The sequence below is a fragment of the Thamnophis elegans genome, chromosome Z, assembly GCF_009769535.1.
Source record: "Thamnophis elegans isolate rThaEle1 chromosome Z, rThaEle1.pri, whole genome shotgun sequence".
NCBI lineage: Eukaryota > Metazoa > Chordata > Lepidosauria > Squamata > Colubridae > Thamnophis > Thamnophis elegans.
In genome coordinates this window covers 120,302,947-120,318,491 of record NC_045558.1, presented here as the reverse complement: position 1 = coordinate 120,318,491, position 15,545 = coordinate 120,302,947, and the positions used below count along the sequence as shown (strand labels likewise).

Here is a 15,545-nt window from a genome sequence, read left to right as displayed (position 1 = left end):
CATATAACAATAAATGTTGGAAATGCCATAACAAAGAAGGATCACATGTGATGGCTATCTACGAAATAATCCCACAAAACTATTAAGAGTGAAATACATCAACATATTCAGAAAATCCTAAAACAAAATTTGCGCTGAAGCCACATTTATTCTTATTAAGCATAATTCCTGAAAACATAAATGAAAAATATCACAATTTACTAAGATACCTGCTGACAGCTAGGAGAACGAATCTGGCGCAACATCAGAAAAGGTGAACTTTGCTGATGATATCAGACTGAGAAACCAAGATTGGAAAAAATGAAGGCATCGCAAAACTGATAATACACCGTATATCTATAAAGCAGGGCAAATTTGGGCATTTAGAATATGTATTTTAGGAAAAAAGATGAGACCAATCAAAACTAATAGACGAAAGGATTTCAACAGATACCAGCAGCGATCTTTAATATTTAATGTACAGTTTAAATATCTAGATGGTGGTCAGCAGTTGAGGAAATAAGTGGCTGAAAAGGAAAGAACATGTAACTAGAAAGTTTTCTCATAATATTTTGTTTGTGTTTTATTTATGCTTAGAAGTTGCTGCTTTTTAATGTTATTCAACTTTTAGTATTCAATATAGATCCCTTTTCCCTTTGTATTTCATTAAATAATATAGTAAAAGTACTTTACCTTTTTTTTAAAAAAAAAAAGACATATTTTTTATCCAATCCCTGCTAGCATCCTTTTGCGGGTCTGGGCCCTTTCCTTGTTATGGGATGGGCTGTTTAGGAGATATCACAGAAACCCTTCACCAATTTTGTTTTGACCTCTCCCATTGATCCTCTATGGGTGCATCTGCCCTTATAGGTTGTATATGCCTCCCTAGAAGCAAAGAATGGTCTATTTGGGGTTAAACACCTGTTTTTTTTAAATCCATCTACTTGTTGAATGGCTGTTCCTTGAATCCCAGAATTTGGTGTCCTACAGAGGAACACTGCTAAAATCAGAAAGGGGCTGTAAAACCATTGGGAGCAAGTAAATCTTAAAGAAAAGGGAAGATTTTGGGCACACTCTAGCCCAAGAATCCATAAAAATGAACTTTCGATATTCATTCCTATGGCTTCTTGGGCTAGAGTGTGCCCCAAATCTTCCTTTTTTTAATTTAAGATTTACTTGCCCCCAATGGTTGTACTAAGAGCCAGTTAAGGACACAGGCTAGAAAATGGGAGAATGTGAGGTCTAGTCCCATCTTAGATACAAATTCAACTGAATGACTTTGAGCCAGTCACTCTTGCTCAGACCTACCCTGTTTCCCTGAAAATAAGACCTCCCCAGATAATAAGCCCAATCGGGCTTTTGAGCACATGTACTAAATGATCCGTCCCCAAAAAATAAGTCCTCCCCAAAAATATTGCAACACAGCAGCAGCCGTGAGGTGACCATGTTCGCTGCCTCCTGCACCTTAAAAATAATAAGACCTCCCCGAAAATAAAGCCAAGCGCTTATTTCGAGTGTCAAAAGAAAATAAGACCCTGTCTTATTTTCGGGAAAACATGGTAGGTTTGGTCAGGTGGTTAAGTCATCAGGCTAGAAACCAGGAGGCTGTGAGTTCTAGTTCCACCTAAGTGTGAAAGCCAGCTGGATGACTTTGTGCCACTCACTCTCTCGGACAGTGATGTCAGGCTTGGGTGACAAGCCAATTGGTCAATTCCTGTACCAATCATGGACTGACACTTGGTTGGTTTCCCACCCCCCAAAAAAAGTGGACCCTTCATCTGAAGGGGGAGGAAACCCACTTGCTCAGTCCTAGGAAGACGTCAAGAGCAAACACTTCCAAAAATCTTGCCAAGAAAGTTGCACAGGTTAGTCCAGAAGTCAGCACTGACTTGAAGGTTAAATAAAGAAATGCTTCCTGAAGATCACAGGACGTGAACACCAAACAATCTGGTGAGGGCTTCATTCATTTGGCTGGAACACACAATTTCAGATAAGTTGTTCCTGTCGGGATGCAATATACTGTGCCATTATTCTCATATATTGCTATTATTCATATATAATATATACAATCATAGTATACAATTTGTTATAATATGCTGTTATTCATATATATTCTTCAATATAGCAGCCTTCCAGGAACTGACCATAGCCCAATGTCTCTCTAGTAATAGCTCTGCAAGGCTGAAGGTGAGATTCTTTCCTCCAAACTTTTAAAGGTAATGCTTGAATTAAGCGTGAACTAGACCCATTCTGGAATTGGGACATCTCTCTTCTAAACCAAATTGTTAGGGTTCAGAATAAGGAATCTCTGCCCTCCCCCACCTCCAGTTAAATTCTCAGGGAAGGACAGACTTCTGGAATTGACTCTGTTTTGATGGATTATTTAGGCGCACCAATTACAACTCAAAATTACAACTGGACGAGAAATAAAGGATTTAGTTTCTTGAGATCAGGATTAGAATTAGAGCCAAATTCTCTGTTCCTAGGAACAGAAGCTCCATTCCTAGATTCTGCTCCAGGGTTCTTTCTCAGCAGTCTAATTTATGAAGAGGAAGACAAAGATTTCTAAATAGTTTCTATTAAGACAATTGGAAATCACTCCTACTTGCCCACCTATGAGATCACATAAGGTTCTCTCAGGGGATCCTAAACTGCTGTGGTGGGCTTCGTACTTCAGATCCCCCTGTTTGATTTTTATTTTCTCTTAAGCAGAAATGAGGAGCAGCTGGAAACTTCCTCCTCCCACCCCCACTTATGAAATGAAGCAGACTGACACTGATTAATTCCTTAATTTCTTTAATCAACCAGAAATTAATGACTCTTGCTCTTCCTTCATTCCCTACAGATGAGAAAATTGCATGATGCTAAAGCAGATGAGATTAACCAGACAGCTACAAATGGGTTTGGGGAGGGGAGGGATATTGGGGGGGGAGGGAGGGAGGCCAGGCGAAGGGAGCAGAAGCAATGCTGCATGACAAAACAATAGGAGGGGAGGGTGAAATTGCAGGGCAGAATTTCTGATCCAAATGGCTAAGTCATTACTTGGAATAGCTGGGGGAAGCTATACCTACTCTATTACTCAAACAACCATAGTATGTACACACCATGTCACAAAAAATACTTGAGCATCTTTTGATAGCAGAGATTCACGTCCCACGGGAGTAATTCTACAACAGTGAAAGCTGAATTTTGGCACACACGTTCTCCAAAGTGCTCTTACCAAACACTCCACAAACCAGTTGGGGTGGATGACAGAGCAAGATATGGGAGTCCCGTCCCATCCCGTCCTCCCTTTGTGCTACTGAGCCAACCTCCAAATAGGAGAAAGCAGAAGGCAGGGGGGTGTGTGGTGGTATAAATGAGCGTAAAAACTAAGCAATGACTTTTCACACTCATCTGAACTACTACTGCGTTATTGGAGAGGATCTCGAAAATATATACGTATACTAGCCATCATACAGGCCAACTCATCCTGGATAGATGAGGGTTTGTTCCATAAGAAGTTGAAATAGACCAAATGGAAAGAGGTCAATTCAAGATCTACTTCCTCTAAGGTCTACTGTATCTATCAATGTAAGTGAATGCCCCAATATCTAAGTAAGATGAACAAAAGAAAGCCATTGGAATGACTTTCAGGGGACTTTGACCAAATTGGTCCTAGGAAGACACAAGAAAAATGAAGACTCTAAGAAGTCTACAGCAGCCCTGATCTTTGATGATCTAACAGAACACTGCATTGTACAGTTGGGAGGCAGTTATGGGGAGAGATAGCTCATGATCCATTTTTATTTGGTAGGATATTTTTTCAATGATCTCCCTACATCCGTAGAAAGATCTCCCCGGAAAAATATGTATGACTTGATGACGTTTCTAAGAGAACATTTAGAAATGAGAGTGGGAATGATAATAATATGGGTGTTTTGATTCCAATCAATGCTTGGATGATGTCTTAAACTTTCCTTTACAGGTAGTTGTTGGTGAGATTAATGACATAATTAATGGTTACAGTGTAATGAGCTGTTCCATTAGTAATTTTCCATCATTTCTTGATGACTTGAAAATCTTTTGGCCAACATGCAAAGAGGTAATATTATAGAGGATACGAACAGACCTTCTGATATCTGGAGCAGAAACGTTTAGTGGCACTTGTCCAAATGAGCCACCAGCTTTCAGGAATCAGGCAACAGTTCTGCCAAAACTTAACTGGTGGGTAAGACACGTCTCTTTTATTTTGGCAAAGCTTCCTGTAATTCAGTGCCCAAGATCAGTCACGAAGGTCGATCTTCAAAATCCATTTGTTAAGGGGTCTTTGCAGCTCAATTGCCTTGACCTGAGACATACAACAACACCCATCACATCCCAAATCAATAAAGCTTCCTATCTTGTCTGCTATTGTTCTGACAGGGAGATTAGAACCCTGGATCTGGTAATCTTGTCTTTTTAAATCTTCAGAACTACCTCAAAAAAAAAGGTGAGTTTTAGACCCATGAAAGTTTACCCATGAAAACCAGCTGAGTGATTTTAGCCCAATTACCAGGAGATGGTGAATTCTAGTCCCACCTTAGGTATGAATGCCATCTGGGTGACTTTGGGTCAATCACCAGGCGATGGTGAGTTCTAGTCCCGCTTTAGGTATGAATGCCATCTGGGTGGCCTTGGGTTAATCACTAGGTGACAGTGAGTTCTAGTCCCGCCTTAGGCATGAACAGAGTGTGGATGATTTTGGGCCAATCACCAGATGAGTTCTAATCCCACCTTAAACATGTAAAACCAGCTGGGTGATTTTGGGCCAGTGTCTTTCTCGGCTAACTCACCCCACATGGTTGTTCTTCTGGGGAAAATAGTAAAGAATATTGTTATGTTTGCCAGCTTGAGTTGCACTATATATGAAAAAAAACATAGGGTAAAAACCTTCTTTAAAACAGGTCCTCGATGATCAGCTGTGAAAGTTACTGAGAGGTTCAACAGGAGAGAGAGGAAAACATCATTAAAACTAGATGTGCAAGGGAGTGAATGCAAGAGGGAGAAGAGAAATGACGGACAAGGCTCTCTTTTTCTACACAACCTCCTCTCCTCAGCAAGGTTCCCCATCATCCTCATCCTTGTTATCTCCACTGTGACTCCTTGGGAGGCCAGAATATCCTCCTGAACACTCCTTTCGGCCCCCACTGAGAGCCAAGCGGCCGGGTGGGCTTGCAGAGAAGTCTAGGGATTCACTGACACTGAAGATGTACTTCTCCCATAGGAAACGCTCCAGGTCGGGGTCCAGCGCCGGCGAGTTGGAACCCCGGATGCTCCCCGTTGCCGCCGTGTATTTCTCAAAAATCTGCCGACGGTACTTGAACTCCAGAATAGTCTTGGTGTAAGTGTTGAGGGTCAGCACCGAGGCTGACATGCAGAGAGTGAAAGAGAGCCAGGCCAAGCTGTGGGGAGAACATCAGAAGAGAGTAAGCAAAGGAGGAGAGTTAAAAGATTTGAATCCTTCGGCCATTGGTACCTTGAGGTCTTCCTCAATTGCCCATCAACATTCCCAAACATTTATCCACCCACTCAGACGCACCGCTTCATTCATCCACAAAGTTTCCTCATCTCCAGAATCTCAATATTAAGGCCAAGGTCAATGTCTCCTCTATTATAAATAAAAACAGGAGCTTCGGTCCATGAATTTTAAACATGCACAGTTGCCGAGGTGTCTGAGACAGTCACGACAGCAGTTGTGATTGGGCAATTAAAGCCCCACCCCTTTCTTGGCCCACGTAAAAAGAACAAGGATTCAGTCATTCTACCATGGCTACCCTCTTGACTTTTTTCAACCCTTTGCCCGTGGACACTTATCTCCCAGTGTTTTAGAATCATTCTTCTTTTTCACGGTCGTCTTTTGCCAGTTTTACAAGTAAGAAAACCAGGCTCCTTGAGTTATTAGACAGCTTCCTCTAAAATATCTCTGGAGATTCGGGATTGTTATATTTTGTTGTTCTTGCGCATTCAGATTTACGCTCTTTGTGTAAATCCACTGTGCTATTGTCATCAAAAATGAGCAGACTATACATTTTGGTAGATCTGGATCTTGTGCTGTTTATCACAGGAATTTACAATCAGCTACCTCTTAGGTCGTATAACTATTCTTGGACACTTCTGAATCTCTTCCTTCCCCCATTTCTAGTTCAATCAGTTCCTTTCTTTTCTACCATCCTGACTTGGTCCAAAAAATTACAAAACAAGGTGGCAAACGCTAAAAGGGAAAAAATCCTCCTCAAAGCTGGCTACTCACCCAAAGGACCATCCATAATACCATGTCTGGGGCCTCCAATCTTTTGGCCCCAGGTTTACAGCTACCTGAAAGACAGTCATGTACATCATGTGGGCCACCATGCCCAGGAGACCTGTGGAGAAGAAGAGGCCCATAAGCCACAATTCAGCCACAAGAAGAGGCCCATAAGCCCATTCAGCCTCAATTCTTCTGCACCCTGGAAATGTTGCAGGTAGCAATCAACAGCCCAAGTGGGCAAGCAGACATGCCCATATACATATACATATACATACACGTGCAAGTTGTGGGTTCATTCAACAAAATCTAAGAGTAAGGCTCTCCCCAGTGCATTCTCTATAAAAAAATGGATGTGTAGAGTGGGGAAAGGAATGATGGAAATATACAGGTAGTCTTAAACTTACTACCACAATTGGGACCAGAATTTCCATTGCTAAGTAAGGTAATAGCAATAGTAATAGCATTTAGACTTCACAGCAACTCTAAACGAGCATATTGCCCTCAACAATTTGGGTCCTTATTTTACCAACCTCGGAAAAATGGAATGCTGAGTCAACCTTGAATCGGCGAGAATCAAACTTCTGGCAGTCGGCAGAGTTAGCCTGCAATAAGCATTCTAACCACCACGCCACCATGGCTCATGTTACAACAAGGCAATTATTAAGTGAATTGCACCCAGTTTTATAATCCCTTAAGCATACGTGTGTGTGCGTGCACGCGTGCGCCGCACGTGCATGTGTGTGCGCGCACACACACACAGGGCATTTAATTAGGATTCCCTAATCATTTTGGCCACTTTTCTAAGAATTCTGGGAGTTGAAATCTACCCCTCTGAAAGTGGCCAAATTGGGTAATCTACACCAGCACTACTTTCGAGACATGTCTGTCTACGCAGAATAAAAGGATGGACAGGAGGGCAAGTGGCAATACCTGACAAAACAGTGATTACAGCTGCGAAAGCGTTGATCTTGAGACCATCAATGAAGTTGGCATAGTAAATAGCATCTAAACACATCAGCAAGAATCCAATACTCAACAGGATGATATAAAGAAATTCGGAAGCAACAGAGAGCCACAGCACTCCTGCAGGAAAAAGAAAGGGGTTATGGGGGAAGAAAGAGGTTAAGCTGCTTTGCTACCTGGCAATGACTACATTATTCTGTTACCCCAGAGACTGACTGGAGCTTTCCTACTGGCTCTGCTTACAAGAGCCCAGCTGGGATGGGATGGAAAAAAAAAACGACAACAAAAATGGCATTTGGAATGACTGAGTGCAGGGTGGGAGACGGCAAGGTTTTTCTATCTCTTTGGGAAGGCAATACTTGACTAGTTAAATCTTAAACTCAGAAAAAATAAGCTTTGCAGTACTTACAGAGTTGCTTCCCACTCATTTTGCACCTACGTGAGCTGGCCTATTTTGCCATCCAAATTCTCACCTTGTTCTGACTCTGGAGGCAGCTCGATGAAACTCCGACACTTCTCCTCTGGCGGGAGGGGAACAGTGAGAGAAGACAATGACAGGTTAGCCACAGCTGCTGCTGTACGTGACAATGAATGCCGACATTTTGTGATGCCCTCTCCCCCCCCCCCCTGCCCCCAGGAAAAGGGGATCGTTCGGTTTCTGCTGCTGACTAGGTAGATCTCAGCAAGAAAGGGGCACAAGTTTTAAAAGACAAAGAGATATAGCAAGGGACCAAAGAAAGAGTGCTATAGTCTAAATACCATTTTTCCTCATCTACAGTAACTTTCCCTAATCAAAAACACTCTAAATCAGGGGTGTCCAAACTTGGGAACTTTTAAGACTTGTGAACTTTAACTCCCAGAATTCCCCAGCACGGCAAACAAAGGCCGTCTTTTCCAAAATGTACAGTTATTTTGTGTAAATTAAACAAAATTAGAGAGAGTCTGCAGTACTTTAGGGAAGTTGTTTCTGTACTGTCTGGGAGTTCCAAAAATTGTACTTCAACAATAAATAAATGGGAGCACTATTTTCGCATTTCTACTTCAAAATGATTTCGATCAAGGCAAGGATTGCCCTAGATTTGGAGGAAGTGAAAGAGGATGATTCTTTGGACAGAGCCTTTCATGTATGTCGTGCATCAAACTGCAAGCTACACAATCTCTTCTTTTGGTTGTGTCCTCATATGAGATGGTGTAATGCAGCGGTCCCCAACCTTTCTGGCTTGGCCGCCCAGGCCAACAGGGGAGGAGAAGATGGTTCTGTGAGAGTTGCAGTTGTGCACATGCAAGTACACACAGCTCCATTTGCACACCTGTGCAAGGGCCAGCCATTCATAAGAGGGGAGCTTTTGTTCACAAGAGCAAGTGCCCATCGCTTGGTCGAAGGGAGCTTCATGCGCACACACATTCACCTGCTGCTTCTGCAGCCCGATTCCGAATGGGTCCCAGCCAGGTAATGGGCTGTGGTCCAAGGATTGGTGTAATGGACTGTGAGAATAACCTTGAGGAACAGGAGGAAGAGCTGCAGCCAAAGCAACAGTCAAATAAAATAAATTTGAGTCCAAATCAAGAATGTAATTTGAGAAAGCATTTTAGACTTGATCCTCCCTAGAATAATGGCAGGGAGAGAAGAGGCTCATCCAGAGTTGCAATATTCAGTTATTGTACCTATAACAAAAGTAGCTTTTATATTCATGTCTTTAGTATTCAAGTCTGGTCCATCTCAAAGGCCTTGGACTCTTCCCTTAACATAGGGGTCGGCAACCCATGGCTGTGGAGCCACATGTGGCTCTTTCATACCTCTGCTGCGGCTCCCTGTCACTTCACAATAGATATGGCTTTCAGCTAGGACAGGTAGAGGAAAAAGGACGCCATGCTAGGAGGAGACTCTGGTAGGTGAGCCAGACCTTCAGTCGGCTCCAGAATTGAAAGGGGAGCTTCCAGTTTAGACCTTTGTGGCTCTTTGAGTGTTTAAAGTTGTTGACCCCTGCCTTAACACAACATACGTTTTGCCGTGGATCCAACCTTATATATATATCACTAACCATACTGTTCAAAGTACAGGTAGTCCTCAATAAATGACCAGTTGCTAAACAACTATTCAAAGTAATGACGGACTTCCCCGGAGCTACTTATGACCCTTTTTCAAAGTTCTGACGCCTGCACTCATATACCTTGTATTCACACAACCACATTTTGATGCTTGGCAATGAGCTCACCTTTACAGTCTCCCATAGTAACTGCGATTTTCAGCTGGTTTTAAGCAGTTTCTGGCATGTACTTTTTAGTTTCTGGCAAAAGAAGCCCATTGGGGAAAACAAATCTACTTAACAACTGCCATACTCACTTAATGACTATGGTGTTCGTTTAACAACCACCGTAAATAAGATGGTAAAATTGGGCATGGTTACTTAATGACCGACATGGCCGTAATTCCAAGCTTGATTTGTAAGTTAAGGACTGCTTGCACAAGCAGGTGATCGCTAAGGGTTGTAATCAGCTCAGCGCCTCAGTACAGAGAGGTCACCTTGTCTCCGGTGCATAAACACTGTGTTCCAAAATCTTTCTAATTTAGACAATAGCAGCATCTGGTTCTTTCCACTTGGAAAGTTGGACCAGCCCGAATCGCCACCATCCAGAACTGGCGGCCAGGGTGTATCCACTAATCACTGACTTTAACTCGCCCCACATTAAAACAATGAGGACAAGCCCACCCCCCTCCCCTTAAGGTCTCTTTAGTGAGTCAGAATAGGGGTTGGCAATGAAGAGAACCCTATTTACGCAGCATACATTTCTCCAGGGCTCACAGATCTGCAGAAAGCACTTTAACACAGCTGTCTGGCTAGATACGGGAGGGAGAGAGCAGGTGCCAAGATTTGCAAAAGTACAAAAAAATCTTGGATGGGGACAAAAAAAAAATCTACCTCCAATTTTCACACAGAGGGCTGAGTATACCAAGGGCTTTGGTGACATATTTCCCTGCTTTGTTCAAGAGAAGAAACCATAGTGCTAGTAGTACCCTCATCCTAACAATTCATTGGGGGGGAAAAATCCTCTGTGTAACCAAATAGTTTTTTTCTAATTATCTGTTGTATTTATCTTGTCCTTTCTCCCAAAAGCTCAGGTGGGCTCTTACAAGCCTCTCCCTTCCCACTTCCTGTTTTATATTCCAACAATACTCCAAAGTTATCAGATTAAGAAAGAATAACTGTGTAAAATAAAGTCGGCCCCAGGGCATCGCCTGGGTTTCTAAGGATATGAATACTAAGATTTCACTTTCTACGGTGCCATTTGTTATTATAACTGTTGTTAGTTATACTGCATCACACAGACTAGGACAAGTTTCTGTCACTAGTAATTTAGAAAGAGGATCACAGAACAAAAGTAAAGGAGAAAGAAGTAAGAAGATCTGGATGGGGTGGGGGACTCTATGCTCTTACGTATAGGTTGGCCATATACATTGGGCCCTACTTATTAAGGTCCTTTGGGGCTCCTTGAGGTTCTCCTACAACATTATTTACATTGTTTATCTAGCAAATTCTCCCCCTCCCCCCCCCGTTTCCTTCTTAGAAGCTCACCCCATGAAAACATGAATGTTTAACTACAAATAGTGTCATGGAATCAATTGCCCAGGGATGTGACCGTTTTTAATACCTCCATGATGTTCTTCACACGACAGCCAGAAACCGGTGTGGAAATACTGAAAAGCATACTTGTCTTCACCCGTCTCCCAGATGTACTGGACTTTGTGAGGATCCACCGTCTCATTCGTATCCAGAGTCTCGTTGCTGTTGCTTGGTACGCAGTTCCCTTTCTTGACCACTGAAAGGCAGGGTGATTTCACCACTTTGTGGGTCCCTTCACACCAATAGCTGGTGCTGAAAGCAGACACAGAAAAGCAGAGGGCAAGACAGTTGAGGCCCAAAGAAAGCATTGAGCGAACTCTTCGGCTTAATCGAATCATCGTTACAATGTCCCCAGAGCTACAGGAAGAGACAAGGGCTGGTCCTTGAGATCAAACCCAATTGTTCAAAGTCCTTCTAAGTGGCGGATCGATCAGACGTCTTCTGGGTTTAATGGATAATTCTGCACAAGAGTCCGGTGGCAAATTGCTTCTCCCATTTCCATCATTCCCTCATCTTTATAAGCAAAGAGTGGGCTGCATCCAACAAAGCAATCACCCTAAAGAAAAAGAAGCATGTCAGAATTTGGAGTTAGATCTGGTTACTTGAGGATATAAGGATATAGGGTAGGAACCAAAGTTTTCCAAGGAACAAATGGGATCCAAGATCAGAAGGAAAAACACGATTGGGGCTTACATTCCAAGGGTTGTGTGCCAATGAGATTGAATGGGCAAATAAAGAGATGGGTGCCATCAATCCTAGATGCTGCCTGATGACAGCTCCTCATGTGACTGAGCAAAAGATACCATGCAGCTAATCCTTCACGCCTTAATAGATTTCAGGGTCTGTATGTGTTTGTGGTAAAAAAGATGGGAAAGGTAATAGGGGGAAAATGGGTTATAAATGGAAGGTGACAGAATTCTGCGCTCCCCCCCCCCCCCAAAAAAAATCTGATATAGCTTCTCTATATTATCACTCAAGGTTTGTGTATATTATCAGCAAGATAAATGGCTTGGGCTGAATTAAAAAGATCTTTTTTTTAAAAAAAATCTTCCTTTTGACCAGCCTTTTCTTTTTCTTTTTTACTCCCCTGTTAGTAAGAACAAAACCTTTCAATCTGAATAAAAAGCAGAGACAATCCTAAACCCTTGCTAACGTTGAAAGACCATCAATGAATTTAAAGCAAATGCTGAAAGTCCTTTGGCATGCCACAGAATCTACACATCATTTAGGATGCTTTTCATCTCTTTTCTGTAACTAGCAAACCCTCTTTTGAAGAGCTGAGGAAGCTTCCCCAATTATGGACATCTTTTTCCAACCTTCCACCATTACCATCAGCCACCCATATAGTTACGAGGAGTTGATATAGGTTTCAGGGAATGAAAAATCTCCCCCTTAGGCTGCAGAAATTAGCTTACTGGATGGGGGCACTGTCTTACCCTCCACACTACTAAATTTACATACTAAAATTTATCTTTATTACAAAAAGTCCTAGAAACTTCCAGAGGCCTTACCTAACTCTAAAATGCTACCTTGGAGACCCCTGATCAGAAGCCAATACTCTTCAAGGTGAACAACTAGCTATTCTGCCATGTCAATGAATCTCCCACCGCATTTTCCTTTTCTCTCTAGAGCAACAGTATGGGAACTAGGCAAAACATTAAGGTGGCCCCAGTTTTGGGAGGAACCCAAGACTCCAAAAAAAAGCCAACCCATAAGATTTAGCATCCTAAGCCCTCCACAATTTATTGTACCTTACAGTGGAAAAGCCAAACCTGGAATTCCTAATTATTTCAAATGCCTCCCCCCAACTTTCTTAAATCTCCTTAGTTTACTTCCCAGCAGCTCTATTGGGCCCATCAGGCTCTTTAAATCTATTTAAAGTTGGATCTTTGGGTTCAGCCTGTCCAAAGCAAGTGACTTGCTTGGCCCCTGCACCCACAACGCTGCCTCTCTCCTTGGAATGAAACAGCTCACAAGATGCCTTGTGGATCCTGCTTTAAGAATTATTTCTCAGTCCTCTTCCTCTCCTGACAATTCTTTAGAATTGTCTTTCTGAAATCCATGGCAGCTCCTTTACAGCTCTCTCCCACAAGGTTGCAAACTCTTCTTCTTCTTCTTTTAATTATTCATCACAATTACAAGCCACAAGCATGCAGCGGGCTGTGTCAAATCTTTGGAGTTCTGCCAGTTCAAACTGTTGCCCAGAAGGAACGTCAAAAATCCAGTGTTCGTGCTGAAGAATAATGGAAACAAATGCAGGAAGAGAGGAAATCTGTATCTGGAGGAGTGGCACTCTGTCAGAATAGTCCAGCAGTTCACAACCCCCAAAAAAGAAGCAATTTGAATCAAGTGAATCAGGCTCTTTATTGCTTGGAGGGAGCTGAAAAACTGGATTGCAAAGAGTCCAAAATATCGCCCATAAACAACAGCTCACAATGCCCCTTAAACTATATCAGCCACAAATATCCCCATTTGAAGAAAATATTGGATGTTCAAATTCCAGGAAATGTTGATTCCCCTTCTTTAACAGATCCAAAACAAGATTGCTCAAGAAGTGATCCCAAACACAAGTATCATGGGTGTGATTCGAGATCCCTCGGTTGATGGATGGAGACTAATCCTGGAACATTTGACCAAATCGCTCCTAGACCATCACGCCAACAGAGGAATGAAGGTCTATCCTCTTAAAAAAAGAAAAAAAGAAAGGAAGGAAAAGATATTTAGCTGGTGCTAATAGACAAGATGCAAGGATCTTCAGCAGAGAGACAGATTCAAAGAGCAACTCCCAGGAGTTCACCCTGCACCTTGTAAAAAACGCTTCTCAGTCGCTGCTCAGTAGGAAGAATCTCTCTACACCGGCTGGGCTGACTGGAGAGGTGGCATAAGCAGGGTGATAAATGAGCAGGCAGTGAAGAGCTTCGGCACCCTCTAGTGCGACACACTCCCTGGGGGATAGGAATCAGCAGAGAAGTGGAGCAGCAGCTGATTAAAAAAAAACAAAAAACCACATACACACAACTTCATTAGTGCCAAGGGGGTACTAGTGCCAAGTTTGAGGGATTAGCATCTAATAAAGGAGAGAGGAGAGGAAGACAGAGCATTACAGAGCCCGCTTTTTAATTCTGCGTTCAATCAGCTGGCTCCTTGAAAAGGATGAAAAATTGGATGCCGAGATGAGGGAGCAGCCGGGTCAAAGGTGACAGAGTAGACTGGAAGAGGGAGAGAAGGGAAAGAGAGAGGGACAGAGGAGAAGGATAGAGACTGGCAGACCAGGTCATGGTCAAGGAAGACCGATCAGTAGAAGGGTGGGCTGGTGAACTGGGCTCATCAGCGACACAGAGGGATTATTATAATACAAGTGAAAGATTTCCACCAAACAGCATTTGGGGAGGTTGAAAACATTATTACGGTCTGATGTTTAGAGAACAAAGGATTACAGCAAATGTACACAAGCATTATTGCCTTTTGTATTTTTCCTTTTGGCTGTCCTTGTTCCCCATTTAAAACGTCAGCTCTTGTTTAGCAAGCATGAATACATAGGAAGGCCGGTCAATATAGAGAACGAATACTGAGATAAATAAGGGAATATTCATCCCACAGCTCAGAGCAGGGAGGGATCAATCCATACATAAGCAAGAGTGAATAGAATGGACAATATGTCAGTCCAAAAACTGATATGTATCATATTTTGTGTGTATTTCACTGCTCAGCCAATTCTGCGTCTCACTTATGAGATATTTAATCTTTATCTTTGGATCTTGGGTCTCTCGGGATTATCATCTGGCTGGCTATAAAGAGATTGTTTTTGTGTGTCCCATTTTCAATACGATCAACATGTTAGGAAATCAAAGCTGGTATAGACTTAAACACAGCAAAGTAATTAGAGCAGAGACCTAATCGGGTGGGCTGGCAGCCAGAATGCTGGACTTCTAAAGAAGAAGAAGAAATAACAGTCATGCAAGCTAAATGGAGGACAGTTGGGAAACGGGAAATGTATGAGCATTGCAGGGTACAATGGGAATGGTCCATCTTAGGACAACCCCATCTTAGAGCCAAGGTGGCGCAGTGGTTAGGGTGCAGTACTGCAGGCCACTTTAGCTGACTGTGATCTGCAATTCAGCGGTTCAAATCTCACCGGCTCAAGGTTGACTCAGCCTTCCATCCTTCCGAGGTGGGTGAAATGAGGACCCAGACTGTGGGGGCAAGTTGCTGACTCAATTTGCTAAAAAAAATTGTAAACCGCTTAGAGAGGGCTGAAAGCCCTATGAAGCGGTATATAAGTCTAATTAATAAGTCTAATAATAATACCCCCCCCTCAAACTTCCGGTTGGTCTGTTGGGCCTGTTTTTTGCCCTTTCTAGGCTCCAGAGGCTTTCCTGAAGCTTGGGGAGGGCAAAAAACGGCCTCCCCGCCGCTCCAAAAGGCCAAAAATCAGCTGGCCAGCACACAAATGTGCGCCGGAGCTGAGGATTGCTGAGGGCTGCCGTGCCTGAAAATATGGCTCTGTGTGCCACTTGGGAAATATGCATACAAAAATAAGATAAGCTGCAAAATAGACTTAACACGATGCAGAAAACAAAGACAACCTACCACTCCCCAAATTCCCTTCCAAAATCCAAGTAAAAGCGAAAGAGGACTTGGTTTGCCTTTGGTACTCCACAAAATATTATTCCACATCTTTTATCAAAAAAATCTCCCATTCCCAAATTCAG

The 15,545-nt window shown here is 42.7% G+C and overlaps 1 protein-coding gene across 1 annotated transcript; it reads right to left on the bottom strand.

The window, feature by feature from the left end:
- Positions 1–4,874: 4,874 nt before the first annotated feature.
- Positions 4,875–11,171, bottom strand: LOC116522893 (germ cell-specific gene 1-like protein). The gene is made up of 5 exons (XM_032237987.1): positions 10,862–11,171; positions 7,684–7,731; positions 7,178–7,330; positions 6,251–6,362; positions 4,875–5,402 (listed from the first exon to the last, which is right to left on the bottom strand). The coding sequence occupies exons 1-5, from the start codon at positions 11,169–11,171 to the stop codon at positions 5,054–5,056; spliced, it is 972 nt and encodes a 323-aa protein (XP_032093878.1). The 3' UTR covers positions 4,875–5,053.
- Positions 11,172–15,545: the final 4,374 nt, after the last annotated feature.

Coding starts and splice junctions, on each gene's coding strand:
- LOC116522893 (XM_032237987.1), bottom strand. CDS start 11,171: ATGATTCGATTAAGCCGAAGAGTTCGCTCAATGCTTTCTTTGGGCCTC. Junction 7,732..10,861: donor GTGTGAAGAACATCATGGAG/GTATTAAAAACG, acceptor CCCTCCCGCCAG/AGGAGAAGTGTCGGAGTTTC. Junction 7,331..7,683: donor GCCTCCAGAGTCAGAACAAG/GTGAGAATTTGG, acceptor TTTTTCCTGCAG/GAGTGCTGTGGCTCTCTGTT.